The sequence below is a fragment of the Trichosurus vulpecula genome, chromosome 1, assembly GCF_011100635.1.
Source record: "Trichosurus vulpecula isolate mTriVul1 chromosome 1, mTriVul1.pri, whole genome shotgun sequence".
Classification (NCBI taxonomy): domain Eukaryota; kingdom Metazoa; phylum Chordata; class Mammalia; order Diprotodontia; family Phalangeridae; genus Trichosurus; species Trichosurus vulpecula.
The window spans coordinates 529,755,238-529,782,842 of NC_050573.1; the positions used below are offsets into that span (position 1 = coordinate 529,755,238).

Genomic DNA, 27,605 nt, shown 5'->3' on the forward strand with positions numbered 1-27,605 from the left:
ATATTCTATTCTTTAACACCTAGCTCTCTGACTTACAGTTTATTTTCATATATAAATAGCATATTTTTCATATATACATGTTGTGAATAATATTATTAATTGCCTTAAAGCACAGCTAATCAGATAAATTATTAATTAAAATTAAGTAGTAGTTTCTTTAGCCTCCTTGGTCGTAGCCTCTATACCATAACTGAAGTGCTTGATACGCCAGAGCTGCCATTTGTGTGTAAGCAAAAGAGATGTTTTTATAATCAAACTTATAATAATATTTGTGGATATGTGTGGTATATATTTGTTCTGTTTTTCACTTGGTATTGCTGTAATATGTGTACCACCAACTCTCAATCATCTGTTTATGAATCATTTACTTTGGAGTTATCTATATCACAATTTAAATTATAGACCGACTTCCCTTTACATCATGTCAAATTCTGTCTGGTATGTACTTGGGGAATACAAATTCATTTTCTTATTAGCCTAAGCCAGACTTAATTAGAAAAGTAAACTACTCCCCAAAAGCATATGTTACATTTTGGAGACATATTTATTTTCTATTACTTTACATTATTCTCCATTAGCATAAATAATGAAATTGAGAGTTTGCTATATTATTAAATAAAAAGAACATACTTGGGTGTGGGTTTAAAATGCAGATAAACTTTTTAAACTTTCTCATTTTTGAGTCATCTCTCTGAATAGTCTTTCAGGTACAATGGTCATTTTCTCATTATTATCCCTGAAAGGCAAGCATTTGGGAGTGTTATAAATATTCAGGCTGGATCAATCTAGTTTTATTTGATTAGACATTAATTTGGGCTTTTGTAAATTTGGTTTTTATAAACATCCCAATACAGTTTTTCAAATGGTTTGGGTTTCGCATACTTACAGTTACCTTATTAGGGATATAAAGTATATTGTATATAACTTGGTCTGATCATTGAATTATGCTACCTGGTAATTTAGAAATTCAACATGTAGAAAATAAAGGAAAAATATTCATAGTTTTTCCTGTTTTTCTGAAGGGAAAAACTTTTTCTGAATTTTTCTTGGCTTTATAGTTCTAATAGCATGTAACCATTTTGAGCAGAATAATTTTCCCTGGAGGGATTGCCCTTATGAAACTTTTGTTTTATGCAAAATTTTTGTTTCATAGCAAATTTATCTAGGGGAAAATGGTATTTTGTCACTCTAATATCATCTGTTTTCTTTTTTAGAGTCTCCCTATCACACTAAGCCTAAACAGATTGCATCTTGGAGATATTTAAAGGCAACAGGGGCAATGCCTCTCAGTGGCAGAATGGCTTTAACCCCGCAGAAACTATGGCTTGGACCTTCAAAACAAGGTATGTGATTGTTTCAATCCATTGCTTCCCTGCTCAGAAATTCTCCCAGGGGAATTTGTGAAAATTTGGAAGATGACTTAGAATGCAAGTTATTATTATAAAATGCAACTCATCATAATGGTTTGAGTTAGGTTCACTCCTAAAGCATTTAGCATTTCTATCATGTCATGACTGTACATTTTGAATTTAGGAGTACTGACACAGCTTCCCTTAGCCAAGAAACATCAGTCAGTTATTATAGGGTAAAGCTTGACCTGTGTTGTGCTGATAGCATCCTATTGTATTCATGCTGTTTTCTTCTCAGGAACTTTGACTCAGCTTATGAAATCAAACGTAGACTTAGGGAATGTGTGGACTAACCCCTCTAGTGACATTCCAGAATATTTGAAGGAAGTGCTAGGGATTAAAAGGCAAAAGCACAAATATTCTTTAGCAATGGTGAGCACATCAGTGGAGATGAAATCGCTTTTCATGAGTTAAAACAATAGAATTTTAGGGTTTATTGTGATCTTTGCCAAGATGAGATTTTGGCAAATAAAGGAAGATGGATATAAAAGTATGACATCTTTATGTAAGAATGTCAGGACTGCCAAAACTCAGAATAAACAGACTAGTGATGAATGTTAAGGACAAAATGAAGGACTTTTTCAGCCATTATGGGTGGGGTGCGGAGAAGGAGGATTAAAGAAGAGATAGTACCACTGCTTTGGTTGGATAGGAAAATAATAGCACGATAGAGAAGACAGAATTATTCAAACTTTTATTTTGCTTTCGTTTTCTCTGCCAAGGAATAAGATCTTTGGATTGGAAAGATAAAAATATTTAATTTGTTCAGTTGTTTTCAGTCATTTCTGATTCTTTGTGAACCTATTTGGGCTTTCCTTGGCAAAGACACTGGAGTGGTTTGCCATTTCCTTTCCAGCTAATTTTATAGATGAGGGACTGAGGCAAACAGGGTTAAGTGACTTTCCCAGGGTCACACAACCAGTAAATGTCTGAGATCAGATTTGAACTCAGGAAAAGGAGTTCTCCAGACCACCTAACTGCCCTTATATATATGTACATATATACATTCACACATACACACATACATATACATCTATATGTATATACACGTGTGTGTGCTTGTATGTTTTTTTTAAATAGGGAGTTGAAACACAGGATAAGTAAAAAGGTAATGGTCCTTGATGAGTTCAGATTGCCAACTCCAGACAAAACCACCTCCCTTAGGCTACTAAAAGAACTAGCTTTCAAAAAAGTGAAAAGAATACAGTCTATAGAACATAGAACTATGATGACTACAATTTCTGGCAAATTCTAAAATGCATTATTAAAGGGATGGTTTGTGAACATCTATAAAAGGAAGCAGTGATCACAAAAAGCCAGCATGGTCTTGATCAAAGGTCATGCCAAAGTAGCCTCATTTTCTTTTTGACAGGGTTACTAGACTGGTAGGAAATTCTGTAAAAGAACCACAGGAACAATAATATTAGCTGATTTATATAGCATTTTGAATTGTGCAAAGTAATTTATGTACACTACTTAATTGGATCCTGACAATAACCTTGTAGGGTACTTGCTACAAGCATTATTTATCCCCATTTTACAAATGAGGAAACTGAGACTCACAGAGATTGTAACTTTCCTATCAGTTAAATGGCTAGCAGATGCCAGAGCAAAGATTTGACCCCAAGTTCTCTGACTCCAAATTGAGCATTCCAATTACTACGGCAGCATCTTTTGTATGCATGCTTGTGGAATAGATGGGGTGATATGGAGTGGAAGATTGCAGATTGAGAACTAGTGAAGTGATGAAACCCAAAAAGTAACCATCCATGACTTAAAGTCAAGGAGGAGGGAAACCTCTAGTAGGCAGAGAGAACTCTGTCCTCAGCTCTCTTTCCGTTCAATATTTTTACCACTGAATTGGATGAAGGCACACTTATTGAATTTGTAGATGACACATGAAGCTTAGACACGTTGGTTGAGGGTAAGGATGACAAAATATTTCAACAGGTGGGAATCATAGACTGAATCTAATAAGATGAAACATTTATCTAACAAAGTAAATGAAAAATCTTATTGTTTAGTTTGAAAAAATAAATTTCCCAAGTACAGGATTGGGGAGGCATGGCTAGAAGAGTTCTTGTGAAAATAATCTGGAGGTTCTATTAGACTAAAAACTTGAGATGAATTCACAGTTCAACATAGAAGTTAAAAAGCATTAATGAGGTCTTGGGCTGCATTTAGAGGCTTGGTATCTATGACATGGAAGATGGTAATCCTGGTGTACTATGGACAGACTGCAAATGCAGTGTGTTGTTCAGTTCTGGGCACTGTAGTAACAAGGTAGAAAGCATCTAGAAAGAAGCATTCAGGATGGTGAGGTGATCATGCCAGGTGATTGGTTAAGAAACTGAGATGATTAGCTTTAGAAGAGAAGACTAAGGAAGGAAACAACTATTAAGCATATACTGTGTGCCAAGCACTGTCTTAAGTGCTTTACAAATATTATCTCGTTTGAGAGAAATGAGATAGTATTTGATCCTCAAATCTGACCTCAGACACTTACTAGTTGTGTGACCCTGGGAGATAGGTACTATTATCATCATCATTTTACAGTTGAAAAAACTGAGACAAATGGAGTTTAAGTTACTTTTCCGAGGTCATACAAATAGTAAGTTTCTGAGATCAGATCTGAACTCAAGTCTTCCTGACTCTAGGCCCAGTTTTCTATCCATTGTACCACCTGAAGGGATGACATGTAGAAAAGAGATTAGACTTACTCTTTTTGGCGCCGGAGAGCAGAACTGGGAGTAGTGGGTGGAAGTTGTTAGGAGGGCAATTTAGTTTTGACACATGGAAGAACTTTATAGCAGTTAATAGTATATAATAATAGAATGAGCTGCCACCAGAAAGTAGTGGGTTCTCCTTCACGACAGGTCTTCTAGAAAAATTAGATGACACTACTTGTTGGGAATGTTGTAGAAGGCGTCTTTTCAGGTACAGGTTAGACTAGATGGGCTCTCAGGGCCCTTACAACTGTGACACTGAGATTTTTTACTTCAGGTATCCACATTATTCTACAGCAGGTTAAGAGGTAAGATATGGAATAGGGTCATTGCTCACTTAGGAATTAGAGCAGTTCCTGCACAGTAGAAGCTAAACTAACTATACAATCTTCTTAGATTTGATGGGAAAAGACTTTTAATATAGTCAGTGAAATCTTTACTGAGCTTGCATTTGCCTGCTTCCCAAAACTTTTAACAGTTTTACTTATTTTTTCTTTTAATCCCCACAGGATAATCACTTCAGTTTTAAAACCTTACTTAAATTCTAATTCCTTTATGTTCTGTCCCATGCTTGAGTTGCTTACTCTTTTCAGTTGTTGGTCATTATATTTTAAGCTTAAATATTTATTGAACATCAGCATGTTAATTATCCTTTAGAAATAAGAAAGGGGCAGCTCGGTGGCACAGTGAGTAGAGCACCAGCCCTGGAATCAGGAGAAGCTGAGTTCAAATTAGGCCTTAGACACTTGACACACTTACTAGCTGTGTGACCTTGGGCAAGTCACTTAACCCCAATTGCCCTGCCTTCCCCCCTCAAAAAAAAAAAGATTCCAGAAATAAGGATTTGGGCAGTTAGGTGGCACAATGGATAGAGCGCCAGGTCTGCAGTCAGGAAGACTTATCTTCCCAATCTCAAATCTGACCTCAGACACTTAGTAGCTGTATGATTTTGGACAAGTCACTTAAACCCTCAGTTTCCTCATTTGTAAAATGAGCTGGAGAAGGAAGTGGCAAATCACTCCAGTATCTTTGCCAAGAAAACCCCAAATGGGGTCACAAAGGGTTGGATATGACTGAAACGACTAAACAGCAAAGAAATAAGGATTCATAATCTTTGTCTTGGGAGCCTCAAATCTGAATAGTTTAAACCTAAATGATTAAACAAAGTCTAAATGTTTTGCTTCTGTAACAGTTTTTTATTCTACCTTGACTATAAATTATGTGTTTATATCCTCATTTTTCTCGAATTCCACTTTTTCTTTTCTGTTTCTGGAAAATTTCTGTAATTGGTACAATTAGAATTGCAAGTGTGTTACAATATAAATTGTTTATAAAATCCTATGAAATACTTAGTATTATTTGAGAAACAATAACTTTTCCTCTTCTGTTTTTGAAGCATTGTGATCTTTGCAATTCTGCTTATAATAAAGCTAAGGATTGTTGTTCCCTTCCAAATAATCTTTTAAGTGATTTGCTTTGTGTCTTTCTCTAGGTCATAGTCCTGGGACCCCTGTTTATAGAGAGAAGGAAGATATGTATGATGAGATTATCGAATTGAAGAAGGTAGTATTTCTTTTTGCTCTCTACTGTTTTTAAACAATGAACGTTTCTGTCATTGAATAAAAAATTAATGCTTGACAGGACTCCCTATTAACTCAAGAATCAAATGTAAATTTATTTACCATTTAAAGCTCTTAACCAGTTAGCCCCTTCTTATACCTTACTGCCCTCCATGCATTCTACAGTTTGGCCACAGTGGTCTACTTACTGTTCCTCACACATGACATTCCATAGTCAGTCAATGTGCCTTTGCACTGGCTGCCCCCCTATACTTCAAATACTTTCCAACCTCCCGTCAGCCTCATAGGATCTCTGACTTTCTTCAAGACTTTAGCTGCTACTACATAGGAATCACTATGAGTTCTTTGGTAATTGGGGATCCCATTTCGTATCCTACGTTTTAACCTGCTGCTGTGCTGCAACACAAAAGCCCCACCTTCTGCATGGGGCTTTTCATTTCCCCCAGCTGCTCATGTTTTCCTATTTAAGGTTACCTTCCATCTTCTCTGTATGTATTCCCTAGGTACCTTTTTACATACAAGTTGTCTCTCCTATTAGAACAGAATTTACATTCTAATCTACAGGGAAAGGACTGTTTTTTGCTTTGTCTTTGTATCTCCAGCACATAGCACAGTGCCTGGCACAGAGTAATGCTTAATAAGTGCTTGTTGATTGATTTAAAATACAAAGTGTACGCTGACCCAGGAACGTACAAAAACTTTCAACTTGTAGTCACTGTTAGCCATCTGAGCTCATTCAACTAAAGTGTGTATTCATTCACTGAGATTTATTATTGATAAATTTATTTGATATATAATTTGACTAACATTTGACTTTATTGATAAATATATTCTTATAGGGCAGCTAGGTGGTGCAATGGATAGAGTGCCAGGTCAAAGTCAGGAAAGCTCATCTTCTTGAATTCAAATACAGCCTCAGACACTTACTAACTTTGGGTGACCCTCAAGTCATTTAACCCTATTTACCTCGACTTCCTCATCTGTAAAATGATTTGGAATAGAAAATGGTAAATCACTCCAGTATCTTTGCCAAGAAAACCTCCAGTGGGGTCACAAAGGGTCAGACATGACTGAACACCAACAATAAAATTCCATCTATTCAAGGCAGGTGGGTGGTGCATTGTATAGAGTTGTATAGAGTGACAGGTCTGGAGTCAGGAAGACTCATCTTCCTGAGTTAAGGGCAGCTAGGTGGCACAATGAATAGAGTCGGGCCTGGAGTCAGGGAGACCTGAGTTCAAATCCAAACTCAGACATTTGTTAGCTGTGTGACCCTGGAAAGTCACTTAACTTTGTTTGCCTCATCTGTAAAATGAGCTGGAGAAGAAAATGGCAAACCACTGTAGTACCTTTGCTAAGAAAACCCCAAATGGGGTCACAAGGAGTTGGACACAACTGAAACAATTGAACACATATTTTTATATTTTCATTTTGGTCTCAGAGGAAGAGTAGTAGCAGTCCTTCTTACCAATACTAACCCTATTTGTCCCTTTTATCTCCTCCTCTCCTACCTCCTAGTTATTTGCTCCTTCAATCATTCCCTCTCTCTTTTTAATTTTCAGTCATTCTTTATGCACTAATTCTTCCCTGATACCTGCAAACAAGTCCATATCTCCTCATCCTTCGCTTGACCCTGCTATGCCCTCAAGCTGTTGTCTCATAATTCTCTCTTTTACAGCAAATGCCTATGTTGTCTGAATTTATTACCTCTACCTTGAACAAGTAGGATCATAGATTAAAAGCTGGAAGGGAGATCAGAGATAATCTAGTCCAACATCCTCATTTCACAGATAAGGAAACTGTGTTCCAGAAAAGTTAAATGACTTGCTCGAGATAGTAGGTAGCAAAATGAGAACTCAAACTAAGGTCTTCTGACTTCAGATCCGCTGTTATTACTACTGTATCACACTATTTCATTTTCTTATCCCACTTCTTAACCTCTTGTATTCCTAGCTTTTGACCCTGCCACTCAATTGAAACTACACTCTCCAAGATGACCAAAAAGCTCTTAATTACCAAATTCAAAGACATTTACTCTGTCTTCATTCTTCTTGAATCTCCCGGAGACACATGACATTGTTGATCATTCCTCCTTTTCAGTGCTGTCTTCTCAGGATTTTCATGACTCTATTTCCTAGTTCTTCTACTTATCTCTCCATTCCTTTTCTCTGTCGTTTTCTGGATCATTATCTATGCCTTGTCTGCTATGCATGTTGGGTTTGCCCCCAGGGCACTATCCTGGGCTCTCTTCTCTCCCTACGTTTTTCTGCATTGGTGATCCAACTCAAATCTCTCTCCTGAGCCTCCAGTCCCATATCACCAATGGTCTATTCCACTTAGATGTACAACAGGCATCTCAAACACAACATTTCTTTTTTAAAAATTCAATATCTTCCTTCTCCAAACTTCAAGATAACTCACTGGTCATAGAAAACACTCTTTTTCAACAACCCAGAAGGTGACTCTATACATGGACATCAGCAGATGATCAATATCGAAAATAGATTATATAATTTGCAGCCAAAGGTGGAGAAGTCAGTCAAAACAAAACTTGGAGCTTTCTGTGGCTCAGAACAGGAACTTCTTATTGCAGAATTCAAACTTAAATTGAAGAAAGTAGGAAAAACCATCAAACTATATATGAAGTAGAAGTGATAGATATAAGGAATTAGTTCTGGCAGATAGAATTCCTGAAGAACTATGAATAGAGGTTCACAATAGTGTACAGGAGGCAGCAACAGCAACAGCAAAAAACCCCCAACCAAGAAGAGCAAGAAATTAAAATGGCTGATGAGGCTTTACAAGTACCTAAGGAAAGTGAAAGGTAAAGGAAGGGGAAAAGGAAAGGTATACCCAACTGAAGGCAGACTTCTAGAGAATAGCAAGGGGAGAGAATTTTTTCTTAAATGAACAATGCAAAAGCAGTAGAAGAAAACAATAGAATGGGAAAGGCAAAAATCTCTTCAAGAAAATTAGAGATTTCAAGGGAATGTTTCATGCAAAAAAATGGGCATGATGAAAGACAAAAATAGTAGGGACTTAACAGAAGTAAAAGAGATTAAGAAAAGGTGGCAAGAATATACAAAAGTATCCAAGAAAGATCTCAACCTCACTGATAACCACGATGGTATGGTTACTGATCTAGAGTCATATGTCCTAGAAAATGAAGTCTAGTGGGCCTTGGGAGGCATTGCTAATGATAAGGTTAGTGGAGGTGATGGAATTCCAGCCGAGCTATTTAAAATCCTAAAAGATGATGCTGTTGAAGTGCTGTAATCAGTATGCCAGCAAATTTGGAAAACTCAACAGTGGCCACTAGACTGGAAAAGATCAGTGTACATTCCAGTCCTAAAGAAAGACAATGCCAAAAAGTGTTCAAATTACTGAACAGTTGTAGTCATTTCACTCACCAGCAAGCTTGTACTTAAGATTCTGCAAGCTAGGTTTCAGCAATATGTGAACCAAGAATTACCAGAAGTGCAGGCTGGTTTTCTTTTTGGGATCTATTTGAGGAGGCAATGGATGGATTCTTTCAATTTCTATTTTGCCCTGTGGCTCTAGAATATCAGGGCAGTTCTCCTTGATAATTTCTTGAAAGATGATATCTAGGCTCTTTTTTTGATCATGGCTTTCAGGTAGTCCAATAATTTTTAAATTGTCTCTCCTGGATCTATTTTCCAGGTCAGCGGTTTTTCCATTGAGATATTTCACATTGTCTTCCATTTTTTCATTCCTTTGGTTCTGTTTTATAATATCTTGATTTCTCATAAAGTCACTAGCTTCCACTTGCTCCAATCTAATTTTTAAGGTAGTATTTTCTTCAGTGGTCTTTTGGACCTCCTTTTCCATTTGGCTAATTCTGCCTTTTTTGAGGCATTCTTCTCCTCATTGGCTTTTTGGAGCTCTTTTGCCATTTGAGTTAGTCTATTTTTTAAGGTGTTGTTTTCTTCAGTATATTTTTCAGTATTTTTTTGGGTCTCCTTTAGCAAGTCATTGACTTATTTTTCATGGTTTTCTCGCATCCTTCTCATTTCTCTTCCCAATTTTTCCTCTACTTCTCTAACTTGCTTTTCCAAATCCTTTTTGATCTCTTCCATAGCCTGGGACCAGTTCATGTTTTTCTTGGAGGCTTTTGTTTTAGGCTCTTTGACTTTATTAACTTCTTTTGTCTGTATGTTTTGGTCTTCTTTGTCACCAAAGAAAGAATCCAAAGTCTGAGACTGAATCTGGGTGCGTTTTTGCTGTCTGGCCATATTCCCAGCCAACTAACTTGACCCTTGAGTTTTTCAGTGGGATATGACTGCTTGTAGAGTTTAGAGAACTATGTTCCTCGCCTGGGGGGATGCGCCAGCTCTGCCATACCAGCACTCCTCCTTCCCCAAGAACCCCCAACCTGGACTGGACTTAGATCTTCAGCAGGCTGTGCACTCCTGCTCCAATCCGCCACTTAATTCCTCCCACCAGATGGGCCTGGGGCTGGAAGCAACTGCAACTGAACTTCTGTAGCTGCCCTGGGGCGGTGGCTGAACCGGGAACTCCTTCCACTCCCACAGCTTTTCCCACTAACCTTCTCCGCTGTCTTTGGTTTTTGTGGGTTGAGAAGTCTGGTAACTGCTGCAGCTCACTGATTCAGGGCGCTGAATTCCACCTGGCTCCTGGTCTGGTTGGTCCGTGCTGCTCATGCTGGGCTCTGCTCCACTCCGCTCCCAGCTCCGTGCGGGATAGACCTCACCCAGAGACCATCCAGGCTGTCTTGGGCTGGAGCCCTGCTTCCCTCTGCTGTTTTGTGGGTTCTGCAGTTCTAGAATTGGTTCAGAGCCATTTTTTTATAGGTTTTTGGAGGGACTCAGCGGGGAGCTCATGCTAGTCCCTGCTTTCCAGCCGCCATCTTGGCTCCACCCCCTGCAGTCTGGTTTTCGAAGAGGCAGAGGAACTAGAGACCAGATTGCCCATATTCACTGGATTGTGGAGAAAGCAAGACAGTTCCAGAAAAATATCTACTTCTGTTCCATTAACTACACTAAAGCCTTTGACTATGTGGCTCACAACAAAATGTGGCAAGTGCTTAAAGCAATAGGAGTACCAGATCATCTTACTTGTTTCCTGAGGAACCTGTATGCAAGTCAAGAAGCAACAGTTAGAATATGGAACAGCCGATTGGTTTGAGATTGGGAAAGGAGTATGACAAGGCTGTATATTGTTGTCTTATTTATTTTAACTTATATGCAGAGTGCGTCATGTGAAATGCCAGGCTGGACAGATCAAAAGTTGGAATTAAGGTTGCAGGGAGAAATACCAACACTCTCAGATATGCAGACAATACCACTCTGATGGCAGAAAGTGAAGAAGAATTAAGATAATACAACTCTTGATGAGAGTGAAAGAGGAGAGTATAAAAGCTGACTTGAAGCTTGATGTTAAAAAAACTAAGATCCTGGTGACTGCTTTCATCACTTCCTGACAAATAGAGGGAGAAGAAGTGGAAGCAGTATCAGTTTTTATATTCTTGAGCTCAAAGATCACTGCAGACAGCAACTGCAGCCATGAAATTAAGACACTTCTTCCTTGGAAGGAAAGCTGTGGAAAATCTGGACAGCATATTAAAGAGCAAAGACATCATTTTGCTGACAAGGGTCTGTATAGTCAAAGCTTTGATTTTTCCAGTAGCAGTGTATGACTATGAGAGTTGGACTATAAGGAAAGCTGAGCACTGCGGAATCTACACTTGTGAATTGTGGTGCTGGAGAAGACTCTTGAGAGTCTGTTGGACAGCCAGGAGATCAAATCAGTAAGTATGTAAAGAAATGAATTCATACCACTCATTGGAAGGACAAATACTGAAGCTGAGGCATAAATACTTTGGCTACATAGTAAAAAGACAGGACTCATTGGAAAAGACCCTGATATTGGGTAAGATTGAAGGCAGAATAAGAGAAAGGGACAGCAGAGAATGAGGTAGATAGTGTCATAGAAGCAACAAACATGAACTTGGGCTGACTTTAGGAGATAGTGGAAAATAGAAGGACCTGGTGTGCTGTGGTCCATGGGGTCACAGAGTCAGACACAACTGAAAGAATGAACAAAACTCGTATGTTCGAAACAAATACAAGATCCTTTCAAAAGAAAGTGCACTAGTGTCTGGAGATAAGAAAGGTTTCATATATGAGTTGATGCTCTTGAACTCAGGATGTGAGGATTCCACTGTATAACATGGGATATTGTGTTAATAAGTACTGGGTACCACATTTTAGGAAGGAGATTGACAAGCTGGAATGTATCCAAAGAAAGACTACCAGTATGGTGAGGAACCTTGAGACCAGGCCATACAAGAACCGTCTGAGGAAAAGGGAAGCGTTTATCCTAGAAAAGAGAAGATGTGATAACTGGCTTCAAATATTTAGTGGACTGTCATGGAGAAGAGAGTTTATAATTGTCCTGGGCCCAGAGGGCAGAATTAGGAGCAACAGGGAAAAATAAAATTCACACAGACATTTTAGGCAAAAGAGAAATTTTTGTTTGGATTTTTTTTACTGGACATTAGAGCATCAATATGGAAGTTTTACTGTTGAACATTTTTTTATTTTTAAACAGAGTCATTTAAAGTCATATCAATTGTGTCAAACTGAAATGGCAACAGATTCAGCTCCATATTGACTTTGAAAACCACAAGTTTACATTATTTGTATTGTGTTATATTTTTGTTCGTTTTATTAAGTTATATTTTCATCTGGTTCAGATAGCTATGGGCAGCTAGTTTGACATCTCTGACTTTAATCATCTCTACAATTATTTGCATCAAATCGTACTATCTTATCATCTTTAGCATTTTGCTTAAAAACAATGAAGATGATGCTTCTAGCCCAGTGTTCATAGGACCCAGCTTCTCAATTGTATTTCTAGTGGTTGTGATGAGTTGTATTGAACCATTCACAATTTATTACTCAGCCTCTTTTTGACATGCCGTATGCATTTACGGGCTAATTTGATCACTAAACAGAAATTTTCTGTTTTAAGGTAATAATTGACTTATATGGGGGTGATTCTAGTTCACACCCTCACTTTCTCTCATCTATACTATTTAGCAGCCTCCTTATTGATCTCTCTGCCTCATGTCTCTTCCCTGTCCAATTCATTCACAACACCTCTGCCAAAGTGATATACCTGAAGGATAGGTTTGATTGTGTTACTCTTCTAATCAGTAAACACCATGGGTTGCTTATTACTTGTGAGATCAAATGCAGACTACTCTTTTGACATTGAGAGTCCTTTACAACCTGGATCCAGGGGTATACTGGAGCTGGTTCATATGGGTCCATGAGAGTTGATTGTTAAATTTTCAGTGTGAGTATTTACATCTCAGAAATTGGCAAATGAAGCAAATCAAGGATTGTTTGTTGTTGTTGTTGATTGTCTAAATTTAAGAAAGTGATAGAGAAAATGGGTTTTTTTTCTAGTTGTTTTTTTTTGAGGGGGGAAGGTAAGGCAATTGGGGTTAAGTGACTTGCCCAAGGTCACACAGCTACTAAGTGTCAAGTGTCTGAGGCCGGATTTGAACTCAGGTCCTCCTGACTTCAGGGCCAGTACTCTACTCACTGCACCACCTAGCTGCCCCCCAAGAAAATGTTTTAATAATATAGACTAAATTTGAAAGTGTGTCTTGCATACGTTTTTTTTCATAGAGCTGGTTATTAAACATTTACCAGCACTCCCCTACCTAGATCTAACATCTTTCAGGCTTATCATGAAAGAATTCTCTTCACAAATTCTGCAGTCCAGCCAAACTCTCCATATTCTGCTTTCTCACATAGGACATTCCATCTCCTGTTTCTTTGCTTTTGCTCAGGCTATTCCCCTATATGCTAAGAATGTACTCCCTTCTTCTTTCTTTTTTTTTCTTTTTTTATTTATTTAATATTTTTAGTTTTCAGCATTGATTTTCACAAGAGTTTGAATTACAAATTTTCTCCCCATTTCTACCCTCCCCCCCTCCAAGATGGCATATATCCTGATTGCCCCATTCCCCAGACAGCCCTCCCTTCTGTCACCTCACTCCCTGCCATCCTCTTTTCCCTTACTTTCTTATAGGGCAAGATAGATTTCTATGCCCCATTGCCTGTATATCTTATTTACTAGTTGCATGCAAAAACTTTTTTTTTTGAACATCTGCTTTTAAAACTTTGAGTTCCAAATTCTCTCCCCTCTTCCCTCCCCGCCCACTCTCCCTAAGAAGGCAGGCAATTCAACATAGGCCACACCTGTATCATTATGTAAAACCCTTCCATGATACTCATGTTGTGAAAGACTAACTATATTTTGCTCCTTCCTATCCTATCCACCTTTGTTCACTTTTCTCCCTTGACCCTGTCCCTTTTCAAAAGTGTTTGCTTTTGATTACCTCCACCCCCTATCTGCCCTCCCTTCTATCGTCCCTCCTTTTTTATCTCCTTCCTCCTTCTTTCCTGTAGGGTAAGGTACCCAATTGAGTATGTAATTCCCTCCTCAGGTCAAATACGATGAGAGCAAGATTCACTCATTCCCCCTCACCTACCCCTTCTTCCCTTCCTACAGAATCACTTTTTCTTGCCACTTTTAATGCACTCCCTTCTTATTCCAGCTTTATGAACAATTTTCATGCTACTATGAGACCTTTCCTTATTCTCCCAACTGCTACCACCAGATTATCACGTTTATATTTCATATATATATATATATATACATATATATATATATATATATATATATATATATATATATATCTTGCGTGTGTGTATATAAAATGTGTGTGTGTATGTGTGTGTTTATATGTGTACATATTATTTCTCCCAGTAGAATGTAAGTCCCTTGAGGATAGTGACTGCCACATACTGGGCACTTAGTAAATGCTTACTTAATTGGATCAAATTCAAAATAGACTTCCTGAGTGCTAGGGGATTAGACTATCTAGGCCAAACCTAGGACTGTGGATAAGGATTAAAAACAATATATCTTTGTATTTGACTGTGAGGTATATTAAAAAAAAAAACAAAACCAAAGTCAAACTTTTAGATTTTTTTTCCTTTTAGTCATTACATTCTCAAAAAGGTGATGTGGATTTTATGAAAACAAAGCTTCGACGATTAGAAGAAGAGAACAGCAGAAAGGATCGGCAGATTGAACACCTCCTGGATCCTAATCGAGTAAGTTGTATAGTCTTTATTGTTGTAATTCCTGCTAAGGAGCATTCAGAGTCATTAATCACACAGATCAAAACTTGAGAGCATTCAGATCCATAGATAAGGATTAGGTTAGGTTAGGATTTATGTGACTACTGTCATTGAAAGGCCTAAACAAACTCACTTATATGGATGTTCTGGGCAGATTTCCATTTGTAGTCCTCTGATCTATAGCCTGCCCATTCTGCCAGAGGAGTTGGCCACACAGCCGTCATGAGTCCAGTACTCATCCTCTTAGCCATGTACCCATACCAAGATTGCTGTGGAGCAGGACTGCCCATGTCCTCCTGGAATTTTTGGAATAACACTGCTTTCATTTAGGGAGAGTCAATGGAAAAACTATAAAACTTGCCACTTAAAACTATGGCGTCCTTCATAATAGCCCATCTTCTAACTTTTGATAAGGAATTGTCATTATGAAGTTTCCTTTGAGTAGCTTCTTACTCTTCAAAGTAGCTATTTACCATGAGCAGGCAAGGGAAACAGGTACAGGTACCAGAGTGTAAGTGAAGGAAAGTACCAGGAATGAAATGAAACCAGTAGGTGGTGCAGAAGAATGTGTTCTGAGTGGCAGCATGCATTGAATTGTTAAAGAAGAGTTCTGTTATGGGCAGAATGGTAATCTAGGTATGTGGTGGATTATTACTCTAGAGTACGATTTACTCATTCAGTTTAAGAATTAGTTATATAGTGGAAAGATGTACTTTTACTCAGAGAACTGTCCAGAAGAGTGTTGCCCAGATGTGTGACGTAAACTGAAGTTTATGACCTATTGTATATGGGAAGGTGACCTAAGTAAAAGATTTCCTAAAAGAGTAGGGAGGTGGTCTGTTGCAGTGGAGATCCAGCACAGTGGAGGAAGTGGGCCAGTTTGATAATCATAACTAAAGATCATAGATTTGGAACTGGAAGGGACCTTAGAGGCTATTGATTTCAGCCCCTTCATTTATTCATTCATTCATCTGTAGATGTGGAATCTGGGGACACGTGACTTGTCCAAGGTTGCACAGCTACTAAGTGTTTGAGGCAAGATTTGAACCCGAATTTTCTTGGACTTGAATCCAATACTCTTATCCATTACCCAGTGCTACTTGTAGGGTGTCTACTACCACCATAATGTAGACCTGGTCTTGGGACAGGGGCAAATCCATGATGAAATCCAGGGACACTGTCGATTTTGATTGGGGAGGTGTAAGAAGTAGCTTCATTTGGACCCAATTGTAGTTTGTCAGTTGAACTGAGGTTTGACCACCAAAAGGCCTGGGTAGTCAGATGAAAGATCTTCCATATCTCCATGTTTAGCCAGCCCATTATGGCAGAGCCAGAGGGAACATACTGACAGAAGTGAAAGTATAGAGTCCATCAGGGGTAGATCCCCTCTCTGGATCCTGGAGGGGTTCTGGAGTGAATAGCCAGATATTCCTGGGCATCCACAAAGACTTCTTAGATTGCTTTGTCCAGGCAGCTCTTTTCTATTTGAGATCTTGGTTTACAGCCTGAAAGGTGTTCCCACCAAATCTCATCCTCATCAGGGCTAATAGATCTATTGGTATGCAGCCTTGGGCCACAGTGGGCCCTCAGAGAGCTCTGTGGGATCTTTGTCATACAACCATTGAACCTCTTTAGTAAGTCACCATTTCCCATGAAGAATGCCAGGCAGCATGACCAATAACCACAGGATGAGAATCAAACTTTCATTTGATTGGTGGGAAAGTCCTGTGACCTCACCTACAAGCCAGCAAGTTCTTCAGCCTTCTTTTGGATTTCCCCAGGGGCTTACTCAGCTTGGCAGGTACTGTGGATGCCTTTTAATGTGTTTCCCTTTTAATGTTGCCATGTTACCTTGCGAACTGGAGTTTTCAAATTTTATTTCATCCAATTGCACTTAGAAAGCATTGGCTCTTTCTTTTGGAGCCACCACTCTGGCCAGTTCAGATCCGAATCTATGATCGTTGGAAATGGTCTGCCAACAGTCCTAAGTGACTTGGCTTTCTCCCTTGCTTTCCTGGAATCAGGGGAAAGGGAGATGATTAAGGGAGGAGCAGATAAAATGGCACTCTTGATTGGTAGAAGTGCTGAAAGTCCATGATCATGTAAGTAAGCTAAATGGTTTATCCAGTGGAATCAGCTATGGATGAGGGCTAGAAGGTAATGTGCAGAATTAGATCAATTAAGGAGCTAGGTTGAGTCTGCGATGGAAATGGGATAATTATAGTTATAACGAAGTACAAGGGGTCAGCAGGTAGTTGCTATCCTATAGGACCAGTAGTATGAAGACATGAGTTATGAATGCCTAGGCTGGTTCTTACACACCCCTGTGCATCTACCAACACTGTATGACTTGCCCAGGGGCAACAGTAACTGGGCTTATTCACTTAACTCATGGTTCAATTCTTCATATGTAAACCCCTAAGATTGAGGGAACTGTAAATTTCTATTCCTCAAATTAGGTGAAATTTTAAAAATCAATAAAATTTGAATTGCACCAACTATTTTTAAAAAATATTATTTTTTTGCTACAGGGCTGTGAATTTGCCCGGAGTATGGTTGACAAAAGGCCTGGTACTGGCTGGGTAAGTGTGATCTCCAGGAAGGCAAATAACTTTCCTATTGAAACCTTATTAAAATGCCAATTCAGACAAGAGCTATTCCTTCCTTAAAGAGATTACAATGATAGATGTGGAGGAAGAGCATTGAGGTACTCATTCAAAATGTATGTGAACAGTCTTTACCCAATGAAGACTTTTTCTTTCAGTAATATATGGAGAGAATTAATTTCACAGTGCCATGGGTTCTGGACCCTAGGGGCAAAAGAACATCCCCTGCTGTTTCCTTCTGGGCTGTGAGCTCATCATTCCTCAACCACTACCTAGGAGTTGGCTATAGAATGGTCAGAAGCTCCAGGAAAACTTGTGGTAAATTCAGGAGGTAGCACTCTTAACCTTGGAAGTGATGTTTCTCACTGCTCCTACATGATTTTGAGAATCATTATGCTGGAGTACTTCGAAGTTGTTAAGGGCCTTAACTCTTGTCACAGGAGAAGGATTTTAGGCCTGACAATTAATGATACTTGAATATCTGAACCACAATCAGAACCCTGAGGAAAGACTCCTAGATGGAAAGGAAAGGAGACATTCCTTCCGTGGTCTTTCTGTAGATATCTGTTCTTTACAGTTTGTGATAAAGTGGATTTCTCTGAGGTACTTATCAAGACAGACTAGTCAGTGCCCTTCTGATATGGGTGACAGGATATTGAAAGGATATTGTTTAAGAAAAAAGCAGTTGCTGTTTCCAAAATTGATACTAATTAACACAGCATGTTGTGTACACATGATTGCAAGTTGTGTTTTTAATATTTAAGGCAAACGAGGAGAGAGGTGGGGTTCTATTGGAGTGGAATGTTACATATGCTGTCAGACGCAGTTATTGTATCTGTTGGTTTTCTTTGGCTGTTTTTCTTTGTAACAAAAGAAAGGCTTATTTGGTGGTGGTGGTGATGGTGATAGTGGTGATGAGGTTATTTGGGAATGATTGTGATTTAAAAATCAGAGGCGCCAGTAATGCTTACTTTTAAAATATTTAAGACAACTAGATTTTACCCAGCACCCTTTTAGGGAATATTTTTCAGGTAAACTCATATTCGTTATGTCTTCTCTTCCAACTCTGAAAATGGTGAATAGAGAAATCATAAAGAGTTGTTCCTTTTATTTGTCCGCTATGAACAGGATAGTCTAATAAATAATCTCTTGAGAGCCGTAGCTACCTTAAAAATTTTTTTAAATCAGTTATCCTGTTCCTATACATTCTCTTAGTAATAATGATAAACATATTTAAGATTTCATTCCTGTTTTGGTGTGCTGGTGGCTGTCTGCAATATCTTTGCTTAAATGTAACACTATAAAGAAAGAATGAAAAAGAGCAAATTTCAGGAGGAGACTGATGGAATAGGGATATCAGAAACCTCTGGGCTTGATGTGTTTATATTCTTTTGGCAGGTCATTAATGGACTAAAACAGAGGATTATCAAGTTGGAACAGCAGTGCAAGGAAAAGGACAATACTATCACGTATGGAGAGTTTTGCATTGGGCTCTTGTGTGGGCTGGGAGGAATTTTGAGAATCATCTCTACCATTAGAAAGGACTACATTTAGCTTACTTTGTCATTGAAATTAGCTCAGACTCGAGCTTGATTTTCCACCCTAAGAATCTCTCTGACCTTGTTCCCAGTGCTATCTTTACCCTCACCCCACTTTCTAACCAGAAATGTTGGATACTTAGGAATTCTTAATGTCAGAATGTCTCTCTTGACTTGAGCACCTGGATTCAATTTGAGAGAAGGTACCTTTCACAAAGTATTTCCTGCCTCCTATCTCTGCAAGGAAAACCTGAGGAATTTCAGTATGTGACTTTTTTCAGAAATCTCTTTAGCTTGTGACCTTACCCAGGGAAACCATGGGGATTTCAATATCTGGCTCTTTTTGGCCTTCCAACAGGTTCCTAAGCCTCCTTGCAAGCATTTAGGCTAACAAGAGAATAAAAATGGAAAAAGCTTTTATTGACCAAAAAAAACCAACAAAACAAAACAAAAGCATATGATTTCCTTCTCTTTGGGTACTATGTGGATGCACCAACCTTCACCACAGCATGTAGTGTGGTGTCCCTGTATGACATTCTCCTCTTTAGTTCTCATGGTTCTTTTTAGAAGTAGCCCCTCATGTGGAAGTGCCCTGAGAGTCCCCTTCACACAAGAGTAAATGAGGTACCACCTTGTGGTACTTGCCTGCTACATTGAATCCTCCAGTTGAAGGAAAGGGGGGGGAAGGGAATAAACATTTATATAGAGCCTACTATGTGCCAGGCACTAAGTTCTTTACAGATATCTCCTTTGATCTTTACAATAACTCTGTAAGGTAGATGAAATTATTATCCCCGTGATACAATAGAAAAAACTGAGGCAAACAAGTTAAGGGACTTGCCCAGGGTCACACAGCAAGAGTGTCTGAAGCCACATTTGAACTCACATCTTTCTGTCTCCAGGTCCAGCACTCTATCTACTGTGCTACTTTAGCTGCCTGAAAATGTTTAATCCCTTCCCATTACACCTGATACCTGTCCTATTTACAGATATAGACTCTGTGGGTCATACACAGTAAAGTTACATGTAATTAAGGAGGTATATGATATATAATTTGAGACATCTCATATTATACACAGTTCTTGAGTTACACATGGTACAGTTACTTATAATAGACTCCATACTCCCTCTTTTTTCTGTGTGCTATCCTCCACCTATTCCAGTATACTGCCCTGTACCAGCAAATGCCAGTGAGCCACATGGGTGAGATCCTTGTTCATCATCTGTAGAACATTGCATGTTAGCCTGATGACTGAGCAAATCATCTGGACACCTGTCCTGACTTACCATCACTTCTGAACATTCAGTCTCCCTATCCTTTCTTGGGCCACAGAAGTCCTTAGGTGGCTGACTTGAAGTCCCAGTTCTAGCCTATGGATGACCTGAGTCTAATGGGACTATCCCTGTCCCTAATGGTTAAACCCTGTTATTGGTCTCTGTTGCCCTAGAGCTGCCAAAACTGGAGTAACGTACAGAAAAGAGGTAGCCAGATGTAGGCCACTTCATGACTAGGTAAAAATCTTCCTCAGATTAAAGAAGCCCTGGTATCTTTCCTCAATGCCCAAAGTCATTCTCCAATTCATTTGGATTTTGACCTGAATCTTCCTTATATAGGCTTTTCTATGTCTATGAAGTGACCTTCCTGGGACCTAGTTTCCAAACTCTCTCATACTCCTGTTCTTTTTACCAGCCTGACTAACTCCCTTATGGGCATCTAATCACTGTGATACCCATTGTCTTGGTAGGGGCTTAGTCATTCACTAGGTCAATTCTATAGTATAAAATAGCTAATCTCTTGAACAGTATATGGAATAACTTTCTACTCCAGCTAGGTAGCACAGTGGATAGAGCACTAGTGAAAAAGAACTGAGTTTAAATCTGGCCTCAGATACTTACTAGCTGTGTGACCCTGGGCAAGTCACTTAACCCTTTTGGCCTCAGTTTCCTCATCTTTAAAGTGAACTGGAGAAGGAAATGGCAAACTGCTGCAGTGTCTTTGCCAGGAAAACCTCAAATGGGATCAGGAAGGGTTGGGCACGACTGAAATGACTGAACAACAACAAACTTTCCACTGGATATGTTATCTTCTGTTTTCCTGGGATAACAAGATTTCACAGAAGGACTTTATCCCCTATTCAGAACTTCTGATAGTGAGGTTGAGCATTATACTATAACTTATTTCTCTTTATTCTCTTCCTTCAAGGAAGCAATTGAGTAGTAACTCTTCAGGAATGTTAACTCCAGACTGCATTTTAACATATGATAGCCTTTTTCTTGTTCAAGATTCTTATAATGTTAGCCTCGTACTCATAGGGAGAGGGTCATGTCTGAGGTTATGGGGTTAGCGGGAGAGGACAGTGCCAGATTGGACAGCTCTATTTAGGCCAGAAATGCTTAAATGTTAGATTAATGGTGAATGAAATAAAGTTATTTCTGGCATTTGTGCCTAAAACACAGAGTACAGTATTAATGTTGGGGTTTTTTTTTTTACAACATATCTATGTAAGTCTCTTCCCTTAGAGCCTGTAAGCTCTATAAGGGCATCAACTGTTTCATTTTTATCTTTGAATCCACACTTAGCATAGTGCTTCATACAGAGGAAGTGCTTAATAAATGCTTGTTGATTGGTCTATTGTAAACTTCTCACATTAATTGTGCATGGTTAGAGTGTTCAGGTACTAATTCCTATCTAACTTATTGCCTGAGGCACTTTAATAGTACTCTGAACAGTCTGGAATTAATTCCAATCAATACGAAAGCCCTAGAAATATTGTCTGTTTCTAGACACACCAGGGTCATGGTGCCCACCTTCTCAATGATACTCATGACTTTTCTGGGAAATGCCAAATATAATATAACCCTGATATGAATAGTCCTTCTTACTCTGACCCCAGAGTCTGTAGAGGTACATGCCTCAGATTTTCTTCGTAAAATCCCTAGCATATAATTGTTAACTGGGATCCATTTTCTAGCATTGTGGGAAATTCTGTTTCTCACTGTCATTGCTACACAGGTATCTTATGTGTCTAGGCAGGATAGATCTGAGAATGATTGCTGGGACAGGGGCTAATTTCCCAAGAGCCTTAAGAAACCCAGGTCCTGGCCTCACTTTGGTTTCCCAGTGTGGACCTGGTAAATTACTTCTTCCAATGTTGGATTCTCCTCTTGAGTGGAGGCACCATATGTATTCCACAAGTGTAGTAATATACTGTGCAGCCCTTTTGGGTCCAAAGTTTAAGTACCAATCCCAAGGTCAGCATCCTTGAGCAATGGACTTGGGTCTACCAGATTTGCAGGGAAGAGTGATACCAAACAGTGGTCTGACAGGTAGCATGCTTAGCTCAGACTTCATTGGTGAGCTCCATCTAGTCTTGTTCAGCCACTGTTTTGGTTTTGGCATGGCCTGTACTTGAGTGAATTGGTCAGGGACCTACAGGGCCAGTTATTATATCCTCTGCTACTCTCTATCTTTACACTCCACCATTATCTGCCTTATTAACTGGATCAATTTTGAGTCACTTGGAAGCTCTTGCCAGAATAACAGTTCATCATGTACCCCTGGCACTTGGGTCAACCTTGTATGGTTTATGTGTTTCATAATCGCTGCACCTTTGGTCACTGTGCTTTGAAGTAGTCTAAAATAAAGGAAGGAAGAAAGGATGGACTCTTGAGCAAGAGGGTAATATAGTCAGATTATTTTGGCATCTTTGTAGAAGCTGAATTGAGAGGGGAGATATTAGAATTTTAGAGGCCACTTAGGATGTAGTTGTAATATTTCAGGCAAGAGGTGATGAGGGACTGGACTAGGGTGGTGACCTTTTGAGTAGAGAGTAGGGGACAGATGCAAGAGATCAATCAAGTGTTTGTTAAGTACAATCTGTTAGGTGCCAGGCACTCCACAAGGTGAGGAGGATATAAAGATAGACATTAATCACTGCCCTCAAGAAGCTTACATTTTATTGGGAGAAACAACATGTACACATGTAAGTATGAGCCCAAAATAGATGATGTGGGTATAGAATTAACAAGAGTCGATAAGTGATTGGATATGGGGAATGAATAATAGAGGATGACTCCAAGATTGCAAGCTTGGGTAGCTGGAAGGATGTGGTAGGACCCTTAATAGAAATAGGGAAGTTTAGAGAAGGGATGGCTTTTGAGGGAAAATATGAGTTTCCCTTTGGATGAGTTCCGTGTTGAGTTTGAGATGTCTGTAGGACATTCAGGTGGAGAGGTCCGGCAGACAGTTAGCAATACAGGGCTGAAAAACTTAGGAGAGAGATTATTGCTAGATATCGAGAATGATTATTGAATCTGTGGAAGCTGAAGAGATCATTAAGAGCCGATGTAGGGAGAGAAGAGACCAAGACAGAACCTTCTCAGGGTTAGGAGGCAGGACGTAGATGCTGAGCCAGCAAAGAAGACTGACAGAGCGGTCAAACAAGAAAAGGCATTTTCACAAAAGCCAAAAGAAAAGAGAATATATAGGAGGAGGGCCTGATGGACCCAGGTTAAAATCTAGAGCAGGGCCAAAAAGGATGACTGAGCAAAGGCCATTAGGTTGAGCAGTTAAGAGATCGATCATTGATAATATTGAAGAGAACACTTTCAATTGAAATAGTAGTGATGGAAGCCACATTACAGAACTGAGAAGTGAGTGGGAAGGCAAAAAGAATAGGCAGCTTTAAAAAAAGCTTTAGTGTTTCCTTTTGTTTTTATACCATACCCCACCCTACTCCCACCCTCACCCCATCTGGAACTCTCCCTCGCAGAAAAGAAGAGCACTGAAACAAAACCAGTAAACACAGCCACTGAGTCTGATAGGTATACAACATTCTATAATCCTCTACCAGTCTTCTGAGAGGAAGGAGGTATGTTTCATCATTAATTTTCCAAGCCTGAGGAGTAGTCATCACAATTAATCAAACTTTGGCTGCTTTCTCATTTATATTATTATAATCATTGTTGTAGATTCTTCTCCTGGGACAGCTCTTTTCATGTTTCTCTGAATTTTTCATATTCAGTTTCTTGTGGCACAATAATAATCCATTATGTTCATATTGATCCGTTGTTTCCTGTTGTACTCTCTTAATGCTGCAGCATGATTTGTATAGTCCTTTCCTTTGTTATGGAGCATCTGATGCCTGCTGCGTTTCCAGTTTTGTTTGTTTTGGGGGTTTTTGTGCTGAAAGTGCTGCTATAAATATTGTGATGTATATGAGACCTTTCCCAAAGCCTTTGTTCTCCTTGAGATAAATACGTAGTAGTGGGATTGAGTAGACAATTCTTTCTAGTTTGGCTTTGAAAAGAAGATGAGGCCTAAGATTGTAGCTTGAGAAGATGGCAGAGTCAAGTGAAAGATTTTATAACTGGGGGAAATTGGTCCCTCACCAATCCCTAACCCAAGATATAATCCCAGAAAGAAAAGAGGCAGGTAATGAAGTGAACTAAGCAAAAAAACATAATGCTCTTTCATCTCTTTACAAAATGGGAAAAAGCTCTTATTGAATTAGAAGGGGAACCTGGCCATTGGTTGCAAAAGATTGGCCACATTCCATGGTGGCTCTTAAAAAGCCATCTTGCTAGCTTTGTAAGTGAGCTCAGGCTGGGAGCAGCTTTGTGACTCTGCACTTGTGTCCTTTATTTTTTTTGGAAGGTGGAGGAGGCATGTGTGGGTGGGAAGGAGAGAGAATAAATGCTTGTTAATTTTAAAATGTAGTTTTTGTAAGAATTTTTAATATTAAGGAATTAAAAAGAAAAGTAGGCAGAAAAACAAAGCCCTTGTAACAAATTCACAGTCAAGCAAAACAAATTGCCATATTGACCGTGTCCATAAATGTGTCTCATTTTGTGTATATAGCCCATCACCTCTCTGTTAAGAGGTAGGTAGCAGACTTAATCCTTGACCTCTGGAATAATAGTTGATGATTGTGTTCATCAGAGGAAGTCCTTATGTCTTTCAAAATTGTTCGTTTCTGCAGTGTTGTTATAGTATAGCTTGTTCTCCTGGTTCTGCTCACTTTACTCTGCATCAGTTCATAAAAGTCTTTCCATGTTTCTTAGATAACCATCCTTTTTGTTATTTATTAATGTGTAATAATATTCCATTCTATTCACATATCAAAATTTGTCCAACCATTCCTCAACTGATGGTCACTTACTTTGTTTACAAGTCTTTGCTATCACAAAAAGTTGCTATAAATATTTTTGTGCTTAGAGGTTATTCTCCTCTTTTTATATCTCTGGGGTATAAGCCTAGTCGTAGTTATCATTTTTTCCACACTTGGAAGGTGAAAGTTCTTTTTTTTCCACACACTGATATTTGTCTTCAAAAGTGCTTTAAATGTTTTAGGGATACCACCATTTTCAAAGGCTTACTTAACTCTTTTAAAAATAATAATACTTTATTTTTTCCCAATTACATGTAAAAACAATTTTTAACATTCTTTTTTTAAGATTTTGAGTTCCAAATTCTCTCCCTCCCTCCTTCCTCTTCTCCCTCTTAGAGACAGTAACCATTTTGATATAGGTTTTACATGTATAGTCATGCAAAACATAGTTCTATATTAGTCATGTTGTGAAAGAAAACACAAACCCCCCAAAAAACCATACAAATACATACACACACAAATAAAGAAAATGAAAAACAGTATGCCTCAATCTGCAGTCAGACTCCCATCAGTTCTTTCTCTGGAAGTAGATAGCATTTTTCATCATAAGTCCTTTGGAACTGTCTTTGATTATTGTATTACTGAGAACAGCTAAGTCACTCACTGTTGTTCATTATATAGTGTCACTGTAACGATATACAGTGTTCCCCTGGTTCTGCTCACTTTCACTCTGCATCAGTTCATGTAAGTCAGATTTTTTGGAAAGCATCCTTCTTGTCATTTCTTATAGCACAATAGTATTCCAATACAATCACATACCACAACTTGTTCAGCCATTCCCCAATTAATGGACATCCCCTCAATTTCCAATTCTTTGCCACCACTCAAAGAGCTGCTATAAGTATTTTTGTACGAATAGGTCCTTTTCCTTTTTTTAAAAAATCTTTCTGGGATACGTACCTAGTAATGGTATTGCTGAGTCAAAGGGTATGCACAGTTTTATAGCCTTTTTGGTCCTTGTTTCAAATTGCTCTACAGAGTGGTTGGATGGTTTACTTATTCTTAATACTCAACATAATTATAGGTTTACTTAGTCTTAATACTTAACAAAACACAATATACTCCCAATATCCCAATTTTCAATCACAAGAGAAGGAAGCTGAGTCTTTTGCTCATGATCATAAAGCTAAACCATGACAAAACTGGGAACCAAGCTCAGCTCTTGTTTCCCCAGTCCTGTTCTTTCAAGATGATATGACTTCTCTGAGGGTTTGTGCCATGTCTCGATATCAGTGAGACCATCAGCGTATTGGGCTCATCTTTGCAAATACCAGGACCTCTGTGCTAACTTTTTGTTTGGATTTTCAGTAAACTTCAGACAGATATAAAGATGACTAATTTGGAAGAAATGAGGATCGCCATGGAGACTTATTATGAGGAGGTATTAAGCTCTTTTTCCTAATGTATTATCAAGGGAAAGGGAAGTTACAGAATGTGGAAAGAGAGAAATATTCTGATTACACTAAAAAAATTGAAGGGACTGTATGAGCTAGAGGTCAGTATTGTTGAGATCAGTGTTGCCAGGATTGTGTGCTCTTACTTTGTTATGATTTTTAGGTGAAAACATGTCACACTTTGGTTCGTCTTGGTCCTAAGCAATGCTCAAAACTCTAGTGGAGGTGTCCTCAAAAGAGGCTCTTTTCCATGCTAGTGATGTGCTTTTAAAAATGCCTTCTAACTTTGGTATTTTACAGATCCATCGTCTCCAAGTTCTTTTGGCAAATACTGAAACTACAGGAAAGAAGTATGTTAGTCTCTTTGGGGGCACATATTTTGTATATTGATTCACATTATTTAAACTGTTATAACAAGGGAAATGATTGCCTAGGAACTTTTGATGTCCTTTACTTTAAAGCACCTTGAAACACCTTTCCTTTAAAAAAAAAGAATAGTTAGACTTCTCAAATCTAGGCATCTGAGCTTCTCAAATCACAGAGATGATTTTCATAATTATCTTGTTAATTGTTGATAGTATGTTTAGTCAATCAGCTCTGCTTTCGAGATACTAGTTCTTATACCTGTCTTATCATTATTAATTATACTTTCATATAATGCATTAAGGTTTGCAAAGAACTTTTCTTTCAGTAGCTCTATGAGTTAAGTGTTTCATGTCTTCATTGCATAAATGAGAAAACTCGAGTCTCTCAGAGGTTAAGTGGCTTGTCCATGGTCACACAGTGTTAAGTGTTGGAGCCAGGATTAAAACCTGTATCTCCTGACTTCAAGTCCGGTGCTTTTTCCTACTACATCACATAAGCTACCATCTCAGTACAGTTTCATTCTTCCACTTTGATTTCTCTGAGTTTATTTTATCTGGAAGAACATCAGACTTTCTGTTCATTCATCCAACAAGTATTTATTCGGTGCTTGTTA

At 38.7% G+C, this 27,605-nt stretch overlaps 1 protein-coding gene across 4 annotated transcripts in view; it reads left to right on the top strand.

Moving 5' to 3' along the window:
* Window positions 1-27,605, top strand: part of IQCE (IQ motif containing E) — a 79,149-nt gene that overhangs the window by 19,409 nt on the left and 32,135 nt on the right. For all 4 annotated transcript variants that reach the window (XM_036741295.1, XM_036741294.1, XM_036741296.1 and 1 more), the window contains exons 4-10: window positions 1,215-1,343; window positions 5,628-5,698; window positions 14,778-14,891; window positions 17,450-17,500; window positions 18,923-18,993; window positions 26,541-26,613; window positions 26,927-26,976. In XM_036741295.1, coding sequence (XP_036597190.1) covers window positions 1,215-1,343; window positions 5,628-5,698; window positions 14,778-14,891; window positions 17,450-17,500; window positions 18,923-18,993; window positions 26,541-26,613; window positions 26,927-26,976 — 559 coding nt within the window. The remainder of the gene's footprint in view (window positions 1-1,214; window positions 1,344-5,627; window positions 5,699-14,777; window positions 14,892-17,449; window positions 17,501-18,922; window positions 18,994-26,540; window positions 26,614-26,926; window positions 26,977-27,605) is intronic.